Source organism: Onychomys torridus, chromosome 12 (genome assembly GCF_903995425.1).
Source record: "Onychomys torridus chromosome 12, mOncTor1.1, whole genome shotgun sequence".
Lineage (NCBI taxonomy): Eukaryota > Metazoa > Chordata > Mammalia > Rodentia > Cricetidae > Onychomys > Onychomys torridus.
Genome location: NC_050454.1, coordinates 12,310,861 through 12,332,571, shown reverse-complemented (window position 1 = coordinate 12,332,571; position 21,711 = coordinate 12,310,861). Strand labels below are relative to the sequence as shown.

General features: G+C 37.4%; 1 protein-coding gene across 23 annotated transcripts in view; it reads right to left on the bottom strand.

Annotated features, from left to right (window-relative positions):
- The window catches only part of Dlg1 (discs large MAGUK scaffold protein 1), a 206,747-nt gene that overhangs the window by 75,916 nt on the left and 109,120 nt on the right, over positions 1-21,711 (bottom strand). For all 23 annotated transcript variants that reach the window (XM_036203736.1, XM_036203743.1, XM_036203745.1 and 20 more), the window contains 3 exons: positions 15,306-15,359; positions 3,932-3,982; positions 1,632-1,756 (listed from right to left, as the gene is read on the bottom strand). In XM_036203736.1, coding sequence (XP_036059629.1) covers positions 1,632-1,756; positions 3,932-3,982; positions 15,306-15,359 — 230 coding nt within the window. The remainder of the gene's footprint in view (positions 1-1,631; positions 1,757-3,931; positions 3,983-15,305; positions 15,360-21,711) is intronic.

Below are 21,711 nucleotides of genomic sequence, written 5' to 3'. Positions count from 1 at the left end.
TCATCGATTTTTATCTTCATTTTAACAAAATAATTATTTATTCCAGAAACTATACACGAAGAAGCTACATGTTAAATTTCAATGTATAAATTTCGCAAGAGCCAGCAAAGGGAGGGAAAAAAAAAATGAAAACATATTATTTAAAAATATTATTTGTATACTTCTTATGTACAAAGATATTTGATAAAAATAGCAAACACTTGGCACTGACCACATGCTAGGCACTTCCTTAGTATTTTAATCCTTAAAACTATTTGTACCAGTTATTTTTATATATATATATATATATAAATAAAATTTTTACCCATGAAACATGATGAATTTTAATATAGTGCTCTCAAGGTCATTAATGAGTGACAGAGCTGTATTTAAAAATAAGAGAAATGGCCGGGTGTGGTGGTGCACTCCTTTAAGTCTAGCTCTTGGGAGGCAGAGGCAGGCAGATCTCTGAGTTCGAGGCCAGCCTGGTCTACAGAGTGAGTTCCAGGACAGGCTCCAAAGCTACACAGAGAAACCCCTGTCTCAAAAAACCAAAACAACACATAACAAAAAACCCCAAACAACAGCAAAACAAAGAAGAAGAGAAAACTGGAGCTCAAAGAAACTCACAGCCGGTCAAGGTAGTTGAAGGTCTGAAGAAGATAGTATCAATTTTAATTTCTTCAAATTCGAGATGTAGTATTAAACATTACTTATGTGAAATTAAAGATCCTATCATTTACTTCAAAGTTCTCTTATGTAAATAACATAATTTGACATGGTAACTAAATTTCTTTGTTTTTTGTTCCTATTCTCAATATTTTCACCTTAGCTCTGGTGCATGGCCCTCCATCAGAAGAAAAATGATGGTCATTTTAAATCAGCAGAGGAGAACAAACCATATTTAAGACATTACAATTGGTCCTGGTAAGTTTCCCTATCACAACCAAAGGAATGACTAGTACTCTGGGTGTGTTCTTCAGTTCAACAAAGAACGCAATAATTTTTACATAAGCTACACAAGCAAACAGGGAGTGACATGAGATTAGGAAGTAAATGTTACACATGCTTGGATGGTCAAATTCCCAATTTTTATGTCTAATTCACTAATATACCACCTGCCATACCAGTGAGAAGAGAGCTAAAGTACTCAGAACCTTAAAATAACATGTTGATTTAACAGCTCATAGACTATAAAATCCTTACTCCCAACATGCCAGTCAGTCTGTAACTATATATAAACATAGACCAACCAAAGAAACTGGAAATATGCCAGAATTTATGGTCGAAGGGAATACCAGCTTTGCAAAAGACATTTTCCAAAACAGAACACTATGCAAGTTTATATACATGTTTTCCTAAACAGAAAATAAAATCATTTTGTGACTTTGTCTGGTAACACCAAGAACAACTCATGACATCTATAAAATTGGCTACAGACATTTAAGCCATCAAAATGCATTGCTCAAAGTATTATAATACCTAAGATAAAACTGAATTCCTGAAGTAGGAAACAATACAATGAGTAAGATTACCTTAGAGTTGGTCATTTAAATGGGCTTGAGCATCTACCTACATTTAGTTCTATGTTGTTTCTTCTTTGTGTTAGTTCATGTTTTTTGTAACATCACAACATTAAGTTTAAGACATACCGCAATCTTCCGTCCTGGGCAGCTGCTCCTCCTGTGATAATTTTGGTGATGAAAATACTTGAGTCATCTCCAATGTGTGGGTTGTCTGTACCTCCTGCAATGCTGAAACCAAGCCCTGAATTTCCCTAAGGACAGAGGGAAAAATTCCAGAGATCTAAGCATTTAGACTCTAGAAACTGTACTAAACTAGGAACTATAACACAAAAAGGAATATGCACAGGTAAGAGAAAGAGTCTGCATTAAATAGACATGCTCTTCATAGAAGGAAAAACTTCTTCAGAGGTATTATTGCTCAGTAGGTGAGGTTGAAGAAAATGTACCACGTTCTTCAGAAGCCTGGTTTGAAGTTCTTTATTTACAAGTACGTGTAATTGTCTGTGAACTATTCTCTACTCAGAGGAGTGACACTACAATTTTCTTTTAAAATGCACCTCATTCATGTTTGATAGGGCAAATCTCTTTCAAGAGACAAAGCATGTGATCTCTTCACTTCATTAACTAACTAGTTAATTAATTAATGTATTTGAGAAAGGTCTTTCTATATAGCCTAGATTAACATCAAATGTGGTGCAATCCTTGCCTTGGCCTTCTGAGCTGGGAACACAGATGCCAGGATGCCTGGCTACTGCTTGGGTACCGCTTTACTTTTGAGGACAAACATCATTTCACCTTTTGAAAAAGGGTGGGTGGAGGTGGTAGCTTTTCTTCTGACCACTTTGCCAGCTGTTTATTTAAAAACCAACAAACTGGCACTGATAAGTAACATTACTCTCTGAGATGTCTAACCAATGTACCCAAATACCATGGCACTTTTTAGTACTGAAGCCCAATCTGAGAACTTAACATTGGTGAGCTTTTCTTATGGCAATAGACTTTGCCAACTACCACTTTACCTTTTTGCTTATTTTACAAACAAGAAAACTGAATTTCTGAGGACTATTTGCACACAAAAGGGGGTCCTACTGCCATTAGAAGTCTATAAAGAGAAATTATATTTCTTTGACCTAAAAAAAGGTACATAAAAATGCTTATTTTCTCAAGAATTTCCTACCTGTAGCTTTCTAGCAACTCAAGAAAATGGATATATCTGACTTGTTACATATTTAAGAACTTAACTAATTTCCCACTACTTGTCCTAAAATTCCAATATAATTTAAATTTTTTCAGTTTATATTCCTTAAAGAATTAGTAGGATGTCAACATTACTAAAAGATTGTGAAAAGCTGCCAAGAAATTTAAGTATTCAAGTTTTTCAAGCAGTGAAAAATATACTGTCCTAAACTAAATATGATAAATTTAAAAGGCATGGAGAAGATTATAAATCAAACACCAAGATATGTCATAAAATGCTACATTAAAATATACGTTATAGATTAATGCAGAGCTTACTTGAATGTTACTGAGGTACCTGCCTACCTTAAGTGGGTGGTGTGAAATTCAGTAGCAGACAATGAAGATCTACTACATATTCAAAGACCTTTTCAGTTTTACTTATTTTCCAGGGCATCCATTCTGGCTTCAAACACAACAAATGTAAATCTAAGATTTCAGCTTTTAAAATGCAGACATTGTTACTCTGGAGAGTTACTTGTGTAGAACATTTAATTCCCTGGAAGTGCAGTCAGACAGGGCAGCCTTTCTAAACACAGCATACACTGAGTATGCCCACACATACTCTCATCCTCACAAATAAGAATGTATGTATGTGTTAGGTATATTTGAGACAAAGTTTCAAAGCTCAAGCCGCTTTGCATCTGCTCTGCAGTAAAGCTGGCCTTGAACTCCTGCCACCACCTCTTAAGTGCTGGGAACACAGGTATGCCACTGCCCACACAGCGAGCTACTTTCTTAGAGACTATTAAAAAGAAAAACCCAACAAACTACCATAGTCTAGAGCACCCAAAGGAGATAACTAGTTTCCTGGGAAAAAAATAAACAAACAAACATAAAAACCAAGGAATAAGAAGTGTAGATTTCAGTTAATAATAACGTACGTACATATAATGACTCATTAGTGAAAACAAATACATTGTAACAAAGGCAGATGTTAACGATAGTGGAAGCTGAGTGTAAAGTAACTGGAATTCTCTGTACTATCCTTATGCCTTTCCTGTAAATCTACCAAAATTGAAAGGATATTAAAGAAAATAAACATTTTGAAAATGCCACAGCTAATTTTATGATCTGTGGTCTTAAAAACATTTCATTTTTCTGGTTTTGAAGGACATTTCTCCCTTGTATTCTATGACTGAACAATATATTTAAAAGTTCAAACAACAGATTAAGATAATAGTTTTTACCCTTTCAAGTGTGATTTCCTCATATTCATAATCTGCATCAGTACCATTCACCTACAGAGGAAAAAGAGAAGTAACTTAAAAATTCAGAATGTCAAGATAATTCTACATGATTCATTAATGAAAACCTGTTAAACACGACAGTGATTAAAAAAACAGCCTCATTTTAGTAACTTTAGGAAAGATTTACATGGAATGGAGGAGTGTAAATATGACTATGCTATAGTATTATCATGACTTTCAAAAATAGGAGGGGTATATTTAGCATTTACTATTTTTGAATGCTGAGTTTTCTTCTATTTTTGGGGGGGGGTTGATTTTTTTCAAGACAAGATTTCTCTATGAAACCCTGGCAGTCTGGAACTTGCTCTATAGATCAGGTTGGCCTCAAACTCAAGAGATCCATCTGCCTCTGCCTCTGGGATTAAAGGCATGCACTACCACACCTGGCTTGAATGCTGATTATTAAAGATTTATTGTATGAGAATGAATGTCTTGCCTGCATATACATCTATGTACCACATGCATGCAATTATCCAAGGTGGCCAGAAGAGTACACTGAATATCAGTGGTTGTGAGCTGCCATGTGGGTGCTGGGAATTGAACCTAGGTCCGATGTAAGAACAGAAAGCTCTTTTAACTGCTAACCAACCCCCGACAGTTCCATTTTTCTTGTCTTGATCCACATAGCCAACTGGTTGTCAGCAGCTATACTTAATTTAAATATTTTAACTTTTGAAAACCTATCACTTCTTCATTCTCATTGTTATTACTTTGATTCAGGCCTCGTTTAAATTTCTTTTGGAATACTGCAAATGAATGTCATCTATCCAAACTTAGTAGTATCCACTGCCTGAATCATTGTGTGTGTGTGTGTGTGTGTGTGTGTGTGTGTGTGTGTGTGTGTAAGATTATTATGTATACAGTGTTCTGCTTGCTCACCAGAAGAGGGCATCAGGTCTCATTATAGATGGTTGTGAGCCACCATGTGGTTGCTGGGAATGGAACTCAGGACTTCTGAAAGAGCAGTCAATCATCCAGCCCCCAAATCATTCTGTGTTTTAATCAAGACTGATTTCAAAAGTCCAGGCTGGTAACGTAACACATATCTTTCAAAACTTTCAGAAAATCTCTTTGTCCAAAACTAAAGTCTGTGGCTTTATAACCAAGGCTCTGTATGAATTAACCCCCAGCGACCACTTGCTCCCATCTGAGACACATCAAATATGTTCTCTTACGCCTTTCACTTTATGCTCCATTCTCTCTAAAAGAAGCACCCCCTATTGAGTGCCCTCAAATCAGATTAACTTGAGTTTGAACCCTTGCATTCCGATTTCTAGTAATCGGGGGCTAGGCAAATATACTCGAAAGAGTGTATGGTGAGAGTCTGTTTCTGAAGAAGACTCACATCATCCAACCCACTCACTCTTACAGAATCACCAAATCTGACACCAAGGGGTACTGAGTCTATTTCCCTTCCTCTAGGATTCAGGTAAGTCCTGCTACTACCTTAAATAAAGCAAATTATATTGGATGGTTGAGTCTGGGTTTTATACCTTGTAGTACTTGGCATTGCCTTATAGTTCATTTCTTATAACTTAGCAGATACTGCTGCGGACCACAGATATATGTAGTAGGAATTTAGCTGACTATGGCAAAAGCTATTATCTGGAAGAGTTAAAAACTCTTCCAGAGAATAAAGCCAAGACATAAGGAGTCTTAGTGATATTAGATTTTAAATATATCAGCTGGTTCCTGCAATGACTTTCTGGGGTGCTATGGTAGCTTTCCCAGTTAATTCTTTTTCTAAGAACTTTTAACAGTGTAGCTGATTATTCTTTGGGCACAATTTCCCCTATATTTGTGGTATTTGAATAACCTTCCCCAACTGTGTTGACAACACAAGTCACATAGTCAAGACCTCTCTTTTCAGGCTTTTGTTCTTTTATTTTTTAGCTTTAGACTCAAAGTCTGCCCTTCTGTAATTATCATCATTAGCAAGTATCCGGCTAGAGCCATCTGCAGACGAAAGTATTTTATCTGTGATACCTCTCATACATTCAAGGACAGACTGCAGATAAACATCCATAACACCTGCTAGTCTCCCGAATTAAAGTAAATAACCATACGCAGACAACCCAACTGCCAAGTCCAGGCAGATATTAGGCACAAGCCTTGTTTCTTGTGCAAATTAAGCTTAAATTCCCCCTTTCTCCCATAGCCCAGGTAGTATCACAGTCAACTCAGAACAAAAAGGCTTTTATATACCAGGTACATCAACCTGTGACACAGGCTGCCTAGCTACCCCGGCCCTGCCAGGAAAAGGCATAGCCGAGATTAAAGGCAGTTTTATTTTCACTCATGACTTAGTGACTTAGACTCTTAACATTTTAACTAACCACGTCTAAGAATATAATTTGGCACAAAATTCCCTTTTCTCAGGTCTATTAACTGAATTTAGCCCCCAGTTGATTCTATTCTCCATTAGTCACTTCCCTTTGGGTTGTAAATGACAGCTGACAATTACTGTTCTTTGTGTGATCTTATCACGTCCCTTTTGACCCTGAAAGAATTCAAGCCTGGTGACCTTGCCTTAGCCAGATCACTGGTAATTGTATGGGTAGATAAATGCAAACCTCAGAGACTTAGGGAGAACCAGATTGGGGAACTGTGGTGGGAAGAACTAGATGGGGCAACTAGATGGAAAAGAACTAAGCAGGCAAGAAAGGAGCTAATTATGAGAGCAGAACAGCAGCAGTGGAGAGAGCTGACTCCGAAGAGCAAAGCGGAAAGACTCAAGAGTTCATGGATGTACATTTACTCGAGTGTCCTGAGATTAAGGACTCTGCCGCTGGTAGCATCTCTTCTGGACTCTGGGAAGAGGCTACAGAGGGCTGGACCGTAACTGCTGATGAGAGATCCCAGTGAAGGAAAACCAAGGTCCAAAGACCCCGAGTCTAGCTTCACTCTTAACCAAGGAGCCAGCACCAACTGCCATTCAAAATCATGAAGTAATTTTAGACTTCCTAGCTTTTAGCAGTAACCCACCCAAAACCCTATTAGCAGAATACCCAGCTAGTTAACCTGTGAAATTATGAGAGATAATGAATTACTGCTCTTTTAAGATATAGCTTTTAGTGTGATTTATTATGTGAGAGAACAAAATACACACACACACACAAACAAAAACAAAAACAAACAAACAAACAAAAAACCCATAAAGCTCCTTTGCTCTCTTCACTATACATAGTGACCCTTAGTCCAGGTCTGTCCAGAAAGGAGCTCATGCTTTCCTTGAGGGCATTTGCAATGCACATCTACTGTGAGACATGAGTAGCAGGAAGAAAACAGAAAGATTGCAAACCCTCCCACAATCATATGTAAATTTTTCATGGTCCTATTCATTTTCTCCAGACTCAATTATGTATTTGACATAATGCCACTCCTCTGAAAGGGAGAGGAGAGGAGGGGAGGGAGAGAAGAAATGGAGAGAACTTGTTGCATATACTGTGGAGGGTTGGAGTTGGACATAAATGCTGTTCAATGGTTGCTGTTTATATTTACATTAAAATCAATTAATACTCAACTAAATTTAAATTTCATTCTGCTGTTGTGGTAGGTAACAATTACTGATATTACTTTGCTGTATTTCCCTTATATCCTAAGGATAAATCTCACTAAATACAGTGAATGATGTATTTTATTATTGTGCTTTGAATTCAGATATAGTCTTCTTACTGTAAACTCTGTATATTTTCTTTTTAGATGATTGATTGCTAGGCGTTTCACATTCTTCTTATTATAATTTATGGATCCATACTCTCAAGACATTAATACAGTCAAACAAGACAATCCTATTATGTTAGAAGTGTACTACTTGGCCAAAGGAAGATAACATAGATGCTTAATTTATTAATACCATGTAGTTTAGATTCAACTCAGTAATATTTTTCCTATAGAGTCAAGATTTTACGCATCAATATTCATAACTCATGGCTCACACTGCATAATCTCAGTAACTAAAAACCTCAAAGCCAATACCACACAAGCCAAAAATCTAAAATAAAATGTACAGAAAAGCAAAAGCTTTTCCTAATGGAAAATTATTTTAACTAAATCAAAATAAGCCCTAAAGAGTTTGCTTAAAATTTGCCCCAAATAATGAATCCAAGGTGATTTAAAAATACTTAACTATCAACAATATTACATATGGAAAATTTGAAGATTTTATCACGTAAGACATTTATCAAATCTCAACTAAATGAATTTTTTTTTTTAAACATTTAGGCTTTAGGATTAGTTTTAAGAGAAAATAATGACAGAGAAGATGAGAGTGATTTCAACAAATTTACCTTTTTACCTCTTTAATGGAACCTGTAGAAATCTTCATTTTTTTTTGGTCCGTAATTCTGTCCTACATTTTTACTTAAAAATATTTTATTTTACTATTTTTATCTTAAAAATAATCTTGTGTTTGTATGGCTATCATAGAGGTCAGAGGACAACTTGTGGGAGTCAGTGCTCTCAGTCCTGAGGAATCAAACACAAGTCTGTGGTTTGGAGACAGAATATGGCTAAATCTTGGAGAGACAGTCAAGTTCAATGCCAGTGAGGTTATATCAAATTATACTTAAAACTGAGTTTAATGCATCATATTTTAAAACTGAGAGCTTACCTCCATAAAAGAATAAATAAAGATGTTTGGCCTCAGTACTTGTATTAAATATAGTAGTGAAGGTTCCAATCAGGGAAATAAGTCAAGAAATCAGAGACATCTGGACTGGCAAAGAATAAGTAAAACTGTATCTGCAGATAACAGATCTGGATTATAGAAAATCCAAAGAAATCTACAAAGGATTGGAACTAACAATGGGCTCAGCAAAGCTACAGGATAAAACACTACTATCTAAAATTGTATGGTATTTTTATTCACTACCAATAAGAAGTATACAACTTATATACTAAAAATTATAAAACTTTGTTGAAAGGAACTGATAGAAACTTACATATTGCTTATAAGTAATTGATATTTTTTTTAAAAACAGGAACTAAAACCATTCAATAAGGAAAGAACAGGCTTTAACAAACCATTCAATAAGGAAAGAACAGGCTTTAACAAATCATGACAAGCAAACTCTACGTTCATAGGAAAAGAATGAAGGTATTACCCTACCCACATCCTATAAAAATGAAACCAAAATGGATTAATACCTAAATTTAAGAGCTAAAACTATAAAAATAGTAGGAGAAAACATAAATGCAAATCCTCATGATTCTGGTTAGGCAAAGTTTCCTAATACTAAAAGTAACAAAAGAAAAACGTGTGATTTGGACTTTGATGTTTCAAAGGAAATTATTAAGAAATTAATATATGGGGCTGGAGAGAGGCTCAGAGGTTAAGAGCACTGGCTGCTCTTCTGGGGGGGCCTGAGTTCAATACCCAGCAATTACATTGTGGCTGAGAACCTATAGTGGCATCTGATGCTCTCCTCTGGCATAAAGGAATACATGCAGACAAGAGTACTCATACACTTAAAATAAATCTTAGCTGGGTGTGGTGGCACACACCTTTAATCCCAGCAGAGGCAGTCAGATCTCTTTGAGTTTGAGGCCAGCCTACAAAGTGAGTTTGAACTCTACAAAGTGAGTTTGAACTCTACAAAGTGAGTTCCAGGACAGCCAGAGCTGTTACACAGAGAAACCTTGTCTTGGAAAAAAAAAAAAAAATTTTAAGGGAAATTAAAATATAGCCAACATAATAGGAGAAAAAAATTGTAAGCCCTATACTCACAGAGGACTTGTATGCAGAACACTTCAAAGGGTATTAAAAGACAACTAAAAGTAGGCAAATTATCTAAATAAACATTTACAAATGGCCAGTAAATACGTGAAAGATGTTTAACTTCCTCAATCACTAGGGAAATGTAAACCAAAGCCACAGTAAGATATCTATAATTAAGAATACTGTAACAACACCCTTGAGGAGGAATAACAAGATTAGTGGTGGTGGAGAAACTGGAAACCCCATATACTACCGGTGGGAAATAGAAAATGGTATAGCTATGCTGGAAACTAATCTGCAAATTCCTTAAAATGTAAATATACTTTTCATAGAGCCAAGCAACCCCACTCTTAGTATGAAATGAAACTTCATGGGCACTCAAACTTCTAATGTTAATCACACCAGTTTTATTCATAACAGCAAAAGTAGACACCCCCCCAAATGTTTCTCTGCTAATGAGCGTGTTTGTGGAAGAGAATATTTAATGACAAAAAGGGGGAACTAGCAGGGTTGGGGTGTGCTCAGTGTAGCCTGAGATTCTCAAGGTCCTTGGTCACTGGGGGTGGGGTGGGAAATGGGGGACCAAAACAGTAACAAAAACGAAACCACAGAACTGATGCTTACTACGCCATGGATAAATTTTGAAAGCACTATAGAAAGTGAAAAGAGCCAGGCAATTAAAAAAAAAAAAAGTCCCAAGTGGAATGATTTTATTTATGTGACAAATCCAAAACAAATAAAACACAGTGTGACTTAAGGAGCCTGGGCACTGAGGAAGAGTGGGAAGTGATTACTGTGGGTTCAGAGTTTCTTTACAGGATGATGGAAGTGTTTCATGAGTAGGCAGTGGTGACAACCGCATATTGTGAGTAGATGAGAGTCCTGTATTTTAAACAGGTAGATTTGTGGTGTGTGAAGCAGGGGCTCTTCTCCACACCCAGACTGTTTGCAAACTTGCTCTTCTCCTATGTCTGGCTACTCAGTGTTGGGATTACAGACACATGCTACTAACTCTGGTGAAATTTACAACAATGAGTTAATATTTCAAATGGCATGTTATACACGACTGAAAGCTTATTAGCACTGTGCTGTTGAGAGCTTGGGGTAAAAATACATCAATGTAGTTTTGCTGAAATGTAAACAGGCACAACTTTTTGAAGAGCAACTTGGCAATAATGTTCAAATATAAACATTTTAAGCAATTTTATTTATTTGCTCACAACTTTAAAACCCTTTTAAAAGACAGGCTCTTGTGCAGCCTAGGCTGCCTGAACTCAAGCTTGCTGTAAACTGAGCCTGGCTGGCCCTGGCCTCCTGCTCCTACCTAGTAAGGGCTGGGATTATAGATGTGCCAATATGCACACCCACAGCTAGCAGGTGCACTTACTTCAATATAGTTTGATCACACACACACACACACACACACACACACACACACACACACACACACACAAATAGCTCTGAACGATCACTAGGACACTTATGGTTCACCTCCACTGCCAGTTTAACTGGATCTGAAGGTGCCTAGGAAACACACCTCAGGGCATGTTCCTAAGTTTTCAGAGAGGTGTAACTGAGGGAAGACCCACCCTGAAAATGGGTGGTACATGGATTGGGGTCCTGGACTGAATAAAAGGAGAAAGAGGTCAGCTGAGCCCCAGCATTTGTCTCTCCTGCCCCCTGACATGGCTATAGTGTGACCAGACATCTCCCACTATTACCATATCCCTTCAAACCATTAGCCAAAATAAATCCTTCCTTCCTTAAGTCACTTATTATAGTTATAATAAAAGTAACTGAGACACCACAAGTTTGGAAACATTTAGATATGCTTGTAATGATGTGGTCCAGAAACCTGAGCACTGTATTCAGATATGCTTGTGTGAATAATGTTTACTGCCTTCAATATTTATAAACTTATTGGCACTTTATGCTTTAAGTAATTGGAAATAAAGACTAGGAACAGGGATGGAAGATGGAGCGGGGTTACACAAAAAACATATACCCGTACTCAGTGACTTTGGGATGTGCTAACTGCAGCAGGAGCAATTAGGACCATTTTGAGCAGTAATATCTCCGTCTCTTTCCTTTCTTCCTCTTCTTTGTACACTTTCTGGGAACTGAACATAGGAGCTTGCACATATTTTTTCTCATTTTAATTCAATTATCTAGCTAGTATTAAGTGATAAGGATTAACAAGAAGATAATAAATGAGTTTTGAAAACAACTCGGCTACAGAGTGAGTTCCGAGACACTCAAGGCAAGACAGGCAAACCCTGTCTCAAAAACAACAAAAACCAAACCAAAACAACAAAAGACCAACCTGGAATATATCTAAAATTTCACAATTAAACTCTGGAACCTAATAGCCTGAAGTGTTTAACTTAAAACAATTTTTATCTACAAGAAAATTATGATAACCAGAGAGAATGATTTACCACTTAATATTTATTTTGGGGTATGGGAAGTTGAGACAAAGTCTGACCATGTAACTAGCTGCCCTAGAACTTGCTATATAAAGTACCAGGCTACCTCTGGTCTTGAACTCATAGATTGATCTGTGTTTACTTCCTCTGCTGGTATTAAAAACGTGTACCACTATTGCTGTGAAGAGACACCGTGACCAAAGCAACTTCTAGAAGAAAGTGTTTGTTGGGGACTTGCTTATAGTTTCAAAGGGTTAGTCCATGACCGTCACAATTGGGAGACAGGGGTAACACCAGAGTAGCTGTGTGCTTATGTAGTCAGACAACAATCACAATGAGTAGAGAGATAGCTAACTGGGAGTGGCCTGGGCTTTTGAAACCTCTAAACCCATTCCTAGTGACACTTCTCCTCCAACAAGGCCACACCTTCTAATCCTTCCCAAGCAGTTCCACCAACTGGGGTCCAAGCATTCACACACATGAGCCTTTGGAGGCCACCACATCACCATAACTATGTAGTAAGTAAGACTCTACAGTCAGATCACACATTGCACTCTCCCCTTGCAGAGATAATGCAACAGCATGTATACAGTGTTCCTGGTCGTGGAAGCCCAGAATGACTGAGCATCTAAGGATTTGCTTTTCAGTTGGCCACATAGGCCCACTTTGCTTAAATCTCCCAATTTTCAAAAAGGGAAGCAGATTTATTTTAAAATGTAAAATGTATTGCCTATAGGCATATTAAGTAACCAATCTAACAGTAACAGAATAGTAAAGCTCCCCAAATCTAAGATCCAATCTTACTCCCAAGTTCTTCTGGAAACTTCAGCTTTGGACTAATGTGTTGACAGCAATAGAAAAGTAATTAAGACAGATGAATGGGTGTTGTTGTTTTGTGTGCATGTTCACGTGTATGTAGGTACATATCAGTGTGAGTTTGTGGAGGCCAGAGGACAATCCTGGGTGGTGGTCTTCAGATGCTGTCTGCCTGGATTCCCCCCCTTCTAATTTAAAATTTATTTCTTTTTAAATTTATTAACATTTTTTTAAATTTACATAACAACCACAGTTCCCCCTCCCATCCCTCCTTCTGCTCCCCCCCCACCCCCATCCACTCCTCAGAAAGGGTAAGGCCTCCCATGGGGAGTCAGCAAAGCCTGGTACATTCTGTTGAGGCAGGACCAAGACCCCTCCAGGCTGCATCAAGGTTGAGCAAGGTGTTCTACCATAAAGCCAGCTCATACACCAGGGATACATTCTGATTCCACGGCCAGGGGCCTCTCAAACAGACCAAGCTACACAATTTTCTCCCACATGCAGAGGGCCTAGTTCGGACCCATGTAGGCTCCACAGCTATCTGCCTGGATTTTGGAGATAAGATGGTTTACTGGCCTGGAACTCACCAAGTTAGTCCCAGGGATCCATCTATCTCTCTGCCTCTCCAGGGCTGGGATTACAAACACAGGCTACCAGACCTGGTTTGTTGCTGTTGTTGTTTGTTTTTTTGAGATAGGGTCTCAATGTGTTGAACTAGTTGGTTTAGAATTCTCTACATCAACCAGGCTGGCCTCAAACGCACAGATACCTGCTGCTTCTGCCTGTCTAGTGATGGGATTAAAAGCATGTGCCACCATGCTCAACTCACCTATAGATCCATGTCCTTAAGTACTTTATTGATTGAACTATTTCCCCATCCTTGTTTTTGAAACAAGGTCTCACTGTAGCCCAGGCTAGCCTCAAATTCTCAATCTTCCCATCTCAGTCTTGAGTGCTAAAATGATAGATGTGGACTACCACATCTAGTAGCTACTAGTATATTGTCTTAATAATGAATACATTACATTTTGTCTAGACTTTCTATCAAATCTCAAGTCATGGGGATTGTCTAGAAGACCCCAACCCCATCTCCCCAGCAAAGATATAAATGTTAGAATCCGTCTCTAGAGTGCAATGTTCTTTTCACGTATTCACTATCAGTGTGAGAGGTAACACTGATGGAGCGAAGACTTTTGAAAAGTGATGAGCAGCTCTCTGCGGCTGGCATCAAGTCTCTCTCTTTCAAAACCCTCAAGTGTGCCACACACCAGTATTTATACGAAGACAGAATCAAATGTTTAATGAACAGACTGAAAACTAACTATGGATTTAAAAAAATGGGTAAAGGATTTCCTAAGTTTATAAAAATGACACACCATTAAAGATGAGCCCAACTGAAATCATAGCACTACTTCTATTTAATGCACAGGCCCCAAGCTCTTTGCCTCCAAATCCATTTTTCTTTCTAATGAAAGTCTTAGATCATACTATTGCTCTGGCTACTGATCTTAAAAAGGGTAAAAATTTTTTTTAAGAAAGTAAGTTTACAGAAAAAAACTAAAATTAGAGTTAAAACTATCTCTTCAAATATACACAAACCAGCTTACTAAAAACTAATCATGTCATTAAAATTCTAAAATTGCTGTGAGTATACAAGCATTATAAGTATTTAAGTATCTACATAAAATTATTATTATGAGTTGGGTTAGAGAGATGGCTCAGCAGTTAAGATAGCTGGCTACTCTTCCAGAAGACCTGGTTCAATTCCCAGCACCCACATGGAGGCTTGCAACTATCTGTAATTCCAGGCCCATGAGGATCTAGCGCCCTCTTGTGGCCTCTGTGGGCACTACACACATACACTGCAGAGACATGCATCTAGTCAAATACTCATATGCATGAAATAAAAATAAATATAAATCACCCTCTAAATTATTGAGTATGTAAAAGCATTTAGTGAAAGTTATTCATAAACTCAAAATTAAAACATAAATTTCTATTTTACCATTTCTGCTTTGTATAAATCCTAAAACAAGTTAGTATTGCTTCATTTACTATAGCAACTCAACCAGATAGTATGATCCTATTTATTATCAATTACAGGTATATTGTATACTAGTAGAAACCCAGGCTGGTGTTAGACTCACTATGTAACCCAGGCTATCCTTATACTCCTGATCATCTGTCCGCCCCTGCTTACCAAAGGCCAGCATTGTAAGTGTGTACCATCACGGTCAGGTTTGCAGTAAGATAAAATTCATTACAGAAAACAATGTTGCAGCCTTTCTGACTACATCAAACTAAACAATAACAAAGGCAGAATTAGTTAAATCTGGTGATGAACAGAACTTACATAAGTTGGTGTCTCCAAGCTGTCTGTGTTGACCAGCACTGGAGGAGGATTTGCCTGTAAAGAAAGAGTTGTAAAGTGTTAGTGTAACAAGGAAATCAACAAGCTCCAGTGTCATGTTCCAAATAGTAACAGCTTAACACAGACTGGCTGTTAATCTTTTTTTTTTTTTTTTTTTTTTTGAGGCAGGGTATGGCTCTGTAGCTATACCTGGGTTTGAACTTGTGATATTTCTGATGCAGCCTCCCAGGTGCTGCATTTTACTGGCTTGCTATTTCTAAAGTTATTATGTTATTTGGGCTTTCTATATATTAAACAACGCATTCAGGTGAGATACATTAATACAGCCAAGTGAGGGAAAATGAGATCTAAACAGCTGTAACTTGTCTGCTTTGAGAAGTTAGATGCTATTGTTTCCCTTTTCCTATTTTCTTGGGTTTATGTACGTGGTGTACATGTGTGACACACGTGTTAACATGTGCACATGGAGACCTGAAGTTAATGTCTGGATCATCCTCCATGGCTACTCCACCTCATTCTTCATGGCCCGGCCTCTATGGACCCAAGACTCTATCTCTACTCTGGCATGGCAAGTACTCTAACCACAGAGTCGTCTCTATGGACCCAAGTCTCTATTTCTAAGAAAACAGGCTCAAACTTCAGGTCTGAAAAGCAGCCCACTACAGTCTTCTCTAACCCAAGTAGCATTCTTCAGTAAAGCAAACAAAACAAAACTACTTTGTGAGGAAACCCAGTTATTTATTTCCAATGATCCCATAAACATGCTAATCATTTTATTAGTCTAGGAAAAAAATTCTGCCAATAATGAATTATTTGAATGTTGAAAAAAAGAGTCCCCTCAAACACACACAAAACTATCTGCCACACAGAGAAATCAGTCACAAATCAGGAGAAACTTAGACTATTTCTCCATGTAAAGACCTAGATTATTTTGGTTTTTGCTGTTTTTCTAGACCATCCACAAAATAATGTGTTACAGCATGCAGAACACTGAGCATCCAGTAACTCTGAAAGGACAAAGAAAACAACCTGGTTTCTTGTTAAGTTCTTTTCTACATGGGTGATACTAAAGAACACAATCAATTATCAAATGAAAAACATACAAGAAATGATAAATTCTTCTCAACATTATTTTTTCAAAATGTTTTAAGATTTCTTCGTAAGAGTGCTAAATTAAACACTTAACATGAAGGATTACTGTCCTTTAAACAAACTTCCAGAGAGAGATACTTCTATGGTAACATTAATTCTTTAAAGAAGTACACAGCAGCCAGGTGGCAGTGGGGAACACCTTTAATCCCAGCACTAAGGAGGCAGAGGCAAGGGAATCTCTGTGAGTTTGAGGCCAGCCTGGTCTACAGAGTATCAGCACAGCCAGGCTACATAGAAACCTTGTTTAAAAAAAAAAAAAAATTACGTAGAAAATTGGATAAAAGCACATTGTAACACAAAACAGTTTTCTTCTAAATATGCAAACTGGCTTTTTATCTATGTACTTAAATTTAAATTTTTGTTGTTTTGAGGCAGTCTCATAGTATAGCCCAAGATCTGAAATTCTTTATGTAGCCCAGGCTGGCCCTAAACTCACAGCAATGCTCCTGCCTCAGCCTTCCAAATGCTAGGATCACAAGCTTAAACCACCATGTCCAACTTTGTGTAGGTTACTTTAAAATGTGAATATGTGAGCCAGTAGGGAGACACATGCTTGCAATCCCCCCACAAGGCTGAGGTGGAGAAGTTTAAGAACTCAAGTTTAAGAACAGCTTGAGTTACAAACAGAATTCAAATGATACATTATTGTCAGTCAACTACTTATCCAAATGATCATATGGGTAAGCACAATTTCAGTTTGGGCTACATGTATAAGAGGAGTAGTTTACAATAAATCGGGAGTATTTAATTATCTACACCGACAACATGAACTTCTCCTACATGTTCAACCCAATTTAAGTAGTCCATCGATGATTTAGTGACATCAAACATGATAAACTACTACTAAGCAAAACTTAGAGACATCTGGGATTTTACAGACAGTTGAAATGACTCATTTCTTAGTGGCAAAATGAGATTGATAATTTTTACCTTACCCACGATAGTTTCACTGTATTCTGCCTAAGCAATTTTAGAGGAAAAGAAAGAAAAGGCTATTTAAAGTTTAAAATAAATTATATTCTTCAACCACTGTGAAAGGAAAGTCATTTGGTTCTCTCTACTCATCTATATCAATCATGCAATGGGTAGGTATTTACGGAAACCTAATTTACATAATTTATTAATGTATTAACCATAATTATTAAAATGTTTCCTGTCAGAAACAGTTAATCATCATTGTATATGCTTTGCTTTTATTCTAGTAATTTATAATAATGAAATATGTCTATAAAACAATACAATCTTACATTTACTTAAAACTTAATGCAGAAAAAGTTGTCTATAGATATAGGTAAAACTTAGAGTGACCACACCTAAAGGGAAACCTTAAGAAACATGAAACGGGAGAAAAAAATCATGAATATTCATATGAAGAATTAAAAATTTAAATCAAACTAGCAGCTGGTAGATAAATCTATCATGACAGAAGAAACCCTAGCAATTTAAAATATGTCATGACAGGGAGTCAGAGACCTTGGAACACTTGGCATTAAATAGGATGTCTGCACTGAACCCCTCCCTTAGGGCTCAGGGAACCCACCAAGAGGGGCAGAAAGAGGGGAAGAGCCCAAGGGGACGGGACAGAGGACACCAGGAGAACAGGATCCTCCAAGTCAGCACGATCAAAGCTCCCTCGCACGAACTCAGAGACTGAGGCAGCCTGCACCAACCTGCACCAGCCTTCAACCTCCTGGTATACATTACGGCTTCCAGCTTGGGGTTTTGATGGGATTTCTGAGTGGGGGAAGGAGTGGGTCTGACTGTCTGCCTTCTCTTGGGCTCTTTCCCTTTTCCTTTTTTTCTTGGCCAATTCGAATGAGTCAGTTTTTGTTTTATCATATTATATTTTATCATTAGACACATAATTATAGAAAAGGAAACTATCATAAAAGACGTTGAAGGAAGAGGTTACAGACACAGAGCTCAAGTAGCATGACAGCCTGATTACCTCAAGTTTAGGCACCGAGGTCAAGTATCCAAGTGATACCACAAAGTAGGAAATGAAGACACCTATAGATATAGTATTTTATATTTCTCCAATTTATAGTAACAGGAATAAATGGAGGAACATAATTTGTGTGGGCTTTGAAGATATAAACACAGTACAATAGATACAATCTCATAGCACCAAACTTAAAGCTACCCTACCAGCAAAGATAAAGGATAGGCCGCTTCTGACAGAAGGCAGAAAGTGTAGCTATGGAAGATAAACTAGTTTTACATAGTTGCACTAAACACCTAAAATACATTTCACAGAGATTCTTTTGAGTGATTAGTGCTTCCTTGTAAGCAAGGTCACTCATTCCAAGTTACCTCTTATTCCATTAAGGTTTTCAAGGTCTTATGTTGGCCAGAGTAGGCCCTGCTTTCTTATTATCTTAGGTGGGAAAAGAAAAACTCACTTCCTCCATCTCACTCCAAAAGACACTTTATGTCAAGACCTGGTCCAAGATCTCTATCTCATAGTTATTCTGTGATATTTGACTATAGTAATCCAAATGAATATTCAAACTTTTTAATCCAAGAGGACTGTATGAGAAGTAATATAAAGGAAACATGTCATAAAGAGCAGAAAGTTACACACATGCTTATCTATTATTGTTTATTAACAAATATAGCATCATATGTGTTTTAACTTGGACAAGAAAGCCCTATAAATCACTTAGAGGCTAGGGGAAGAGGTAGTACAATGGCAAAGATATTCCAGGAAAACAAACGGATAAGCCAGTAATAAATTGGACCTATTAATAGTAACAGTTAAGGAGAGTTCATTTTACTGATCTATTTTATCATCAATAAAGTATCTGGTAGTAATTGCTGCTATACTAAATTACAAAAATTCAGACAGAACTCCTAATTGATCAATAATGATGACACACAGAAGGGGAAGTAATAAAGTGAACATAGGTAAGTACAAGTCTTAACAACTAGAGGATCTAGGTAAAAGGATGAAGCATCTTTGTACCATTTTGCAACTTTATAAACGACAAGTGATTTGAAAATACAAACCAATATAAAAACAAAAATCTAGAAAGCAGGGTTGGGGATTTAGCTCAGTGGTAGAGCACTTGCCTAGTAAGCGCAAGGCCCGGGGTTCAATCCTCAGCTCAAAAAAAAAAAAAAATAAAAAAAAATAAAAAAAATCTAGAAAGCAATAGAATAAAGGAACTTCAGTCAAGTGTCAGTATACAATTACAAAAATAATAATAATAATAATAATAATAATCCAGATAAACGCATAGATGCTATTTTATTTAAGATTACTCATAAAATGAAAACATATCTGGTCAGACAATACTACTGATACAATAATTTAAGACTCAAAACTTTTGTCTAGCAAAATCTGAAAGGTTCAGAGGTTGTTATACCTCTAAGGCACGACTCTTATTCAACAATGAAATGAACTGCTAACTTTTCTCCTGTAGAGTTATAGGCCCTTTCAGAAAGTTAATTATAATAGTACTATATATGTAAGTCCCCCTCATCCACAGGGCATCTCTCTCAAGATGTTGCAGAGGTATTTGAAATAATCGGGTAGTAGTACTGTACCGTGTGTGTGTGTGTGTGTGTGTGTGTGTGTGTGTGTGTGTGTGTGTACGTACCCATGATAAGGTTTAATTTATAAATTAGTCACAGAAAATTAGTAATTAGTAATAAAACAAGTTATAACATTATTTTATAATAAGTTATTTAAAAATTTATTCTAGAATTTTCTACTTAAGCCAAATCTCAGATGGGGAAGGATATTAACATGAATGATTGGAACAATTACAACAACAACAACAAAAAAGAATGAAACCAACTTATTGTGAAGCATGTGTTCAGTATCAAAAGAGCTCCTCCACTAAGCATGGAAGGGGAAAGACAGAAGAGAGGAGGAGGGGAGCGGAGGGGGAGGGAGGAACTGAGGGAGGGAGGAGAGAGAAAGAGACCCTCCCAAGAGTGCACTAGGACAAAAATTTGTGCAGGCTGACATGAACAAATCTAAAGCATCCCAAGTACAGAACATGCCCCTGGATTATAAAGCTAGAGTCATAAAGACAAGCGGTGCATCCCTAGCAGAAAGAGTCACACATCACCACATGCTTGATTTTCAAGTGGGAAAACCAGAGCTCTGAAAAATTGAGCAATTTCGTCCACTATCATGTCTAGAAATGAGTGTGACAAAATAGTGGTGGGTTTAGGTCAGACTATTAAGTTCATGACGTTTCACTAATTTTAGGGAGCCATTCAATGTATCTTGCCCTGTACCATTTGTAGTCAGCTTAAATGAAGTTCAAATGATATGATCAATGTAAAAGCACTCTGTAAAAAAGAAAAACAATATAAGGTGTTTTTGTTTTTTGTGTTTTCTGGCCTGTGTGGAACTTACTATGTAGACCAGGCTGGTTTTGAGCTCATAGGGATCTGCCTATCTCTGCCTCCCCAGTGTCAGTATTCAAGGAGTGCTGACTAGGTCATGTCAATATGACACAAATTAAAGCCATCTGAGAGGAGGGACATCATTAAGAAAGTGCCTCTGTAAGAGGAGCCCCAGGAAACCCTGTACGGCATTTTCTTAGTTAGTGATTGAGATGAGGGTCCCCTGGGTGGGGTAGGGCCATCCCTGGGCTGGTGGTCCTGAGTTCTATAAGAACACAGGATGAGAAAGCCACAGGCTGCAAGCCAGTAAGCAGCACCCCTCCATGGCCTCTGCATCAGTTGCTGTCTCCAGGTTCCTGCCCTGTGTGAGTTCCTGCCCTGACTTCTTTCAGGGATGGACTGTGATGTGGATGTGTAAACCAAATAAACCCTTTCCTTCCCAACTTGCCTTTGGTTATGGTGTTTAATCACAGTAATAGTAGCCCTGACTTCTATTTCTTTACATCCTGATTCCTCTAAAAATAAAGTACAATTTAAAAGGGCAAGCCTGAGTTATAAATTCTTTTAAAGATTTATTTTTCATATTACATTTTTAAAGTACCTACATTTTTTTCATACAATATATTTTGATCATATTCTTCCTCCTCCCCAAGTTCTTCTTCCAGATCCTCCTCACCTTCCTACCTACCCAACTCCATGTTTTCCCCTTTTTCTTAAACAAAACAGAATTAAAAAAAAGAACCCAACCCCAGAAAACAAAGACCCAAAAGACAAAAAAAAAAAAAAATCCCACCAAAAACTAAACAAAGAACCAAAACAAACAAACCACCACCAAACCACAACAACAAAAATCAATGGACCATTCTGTGTTAGT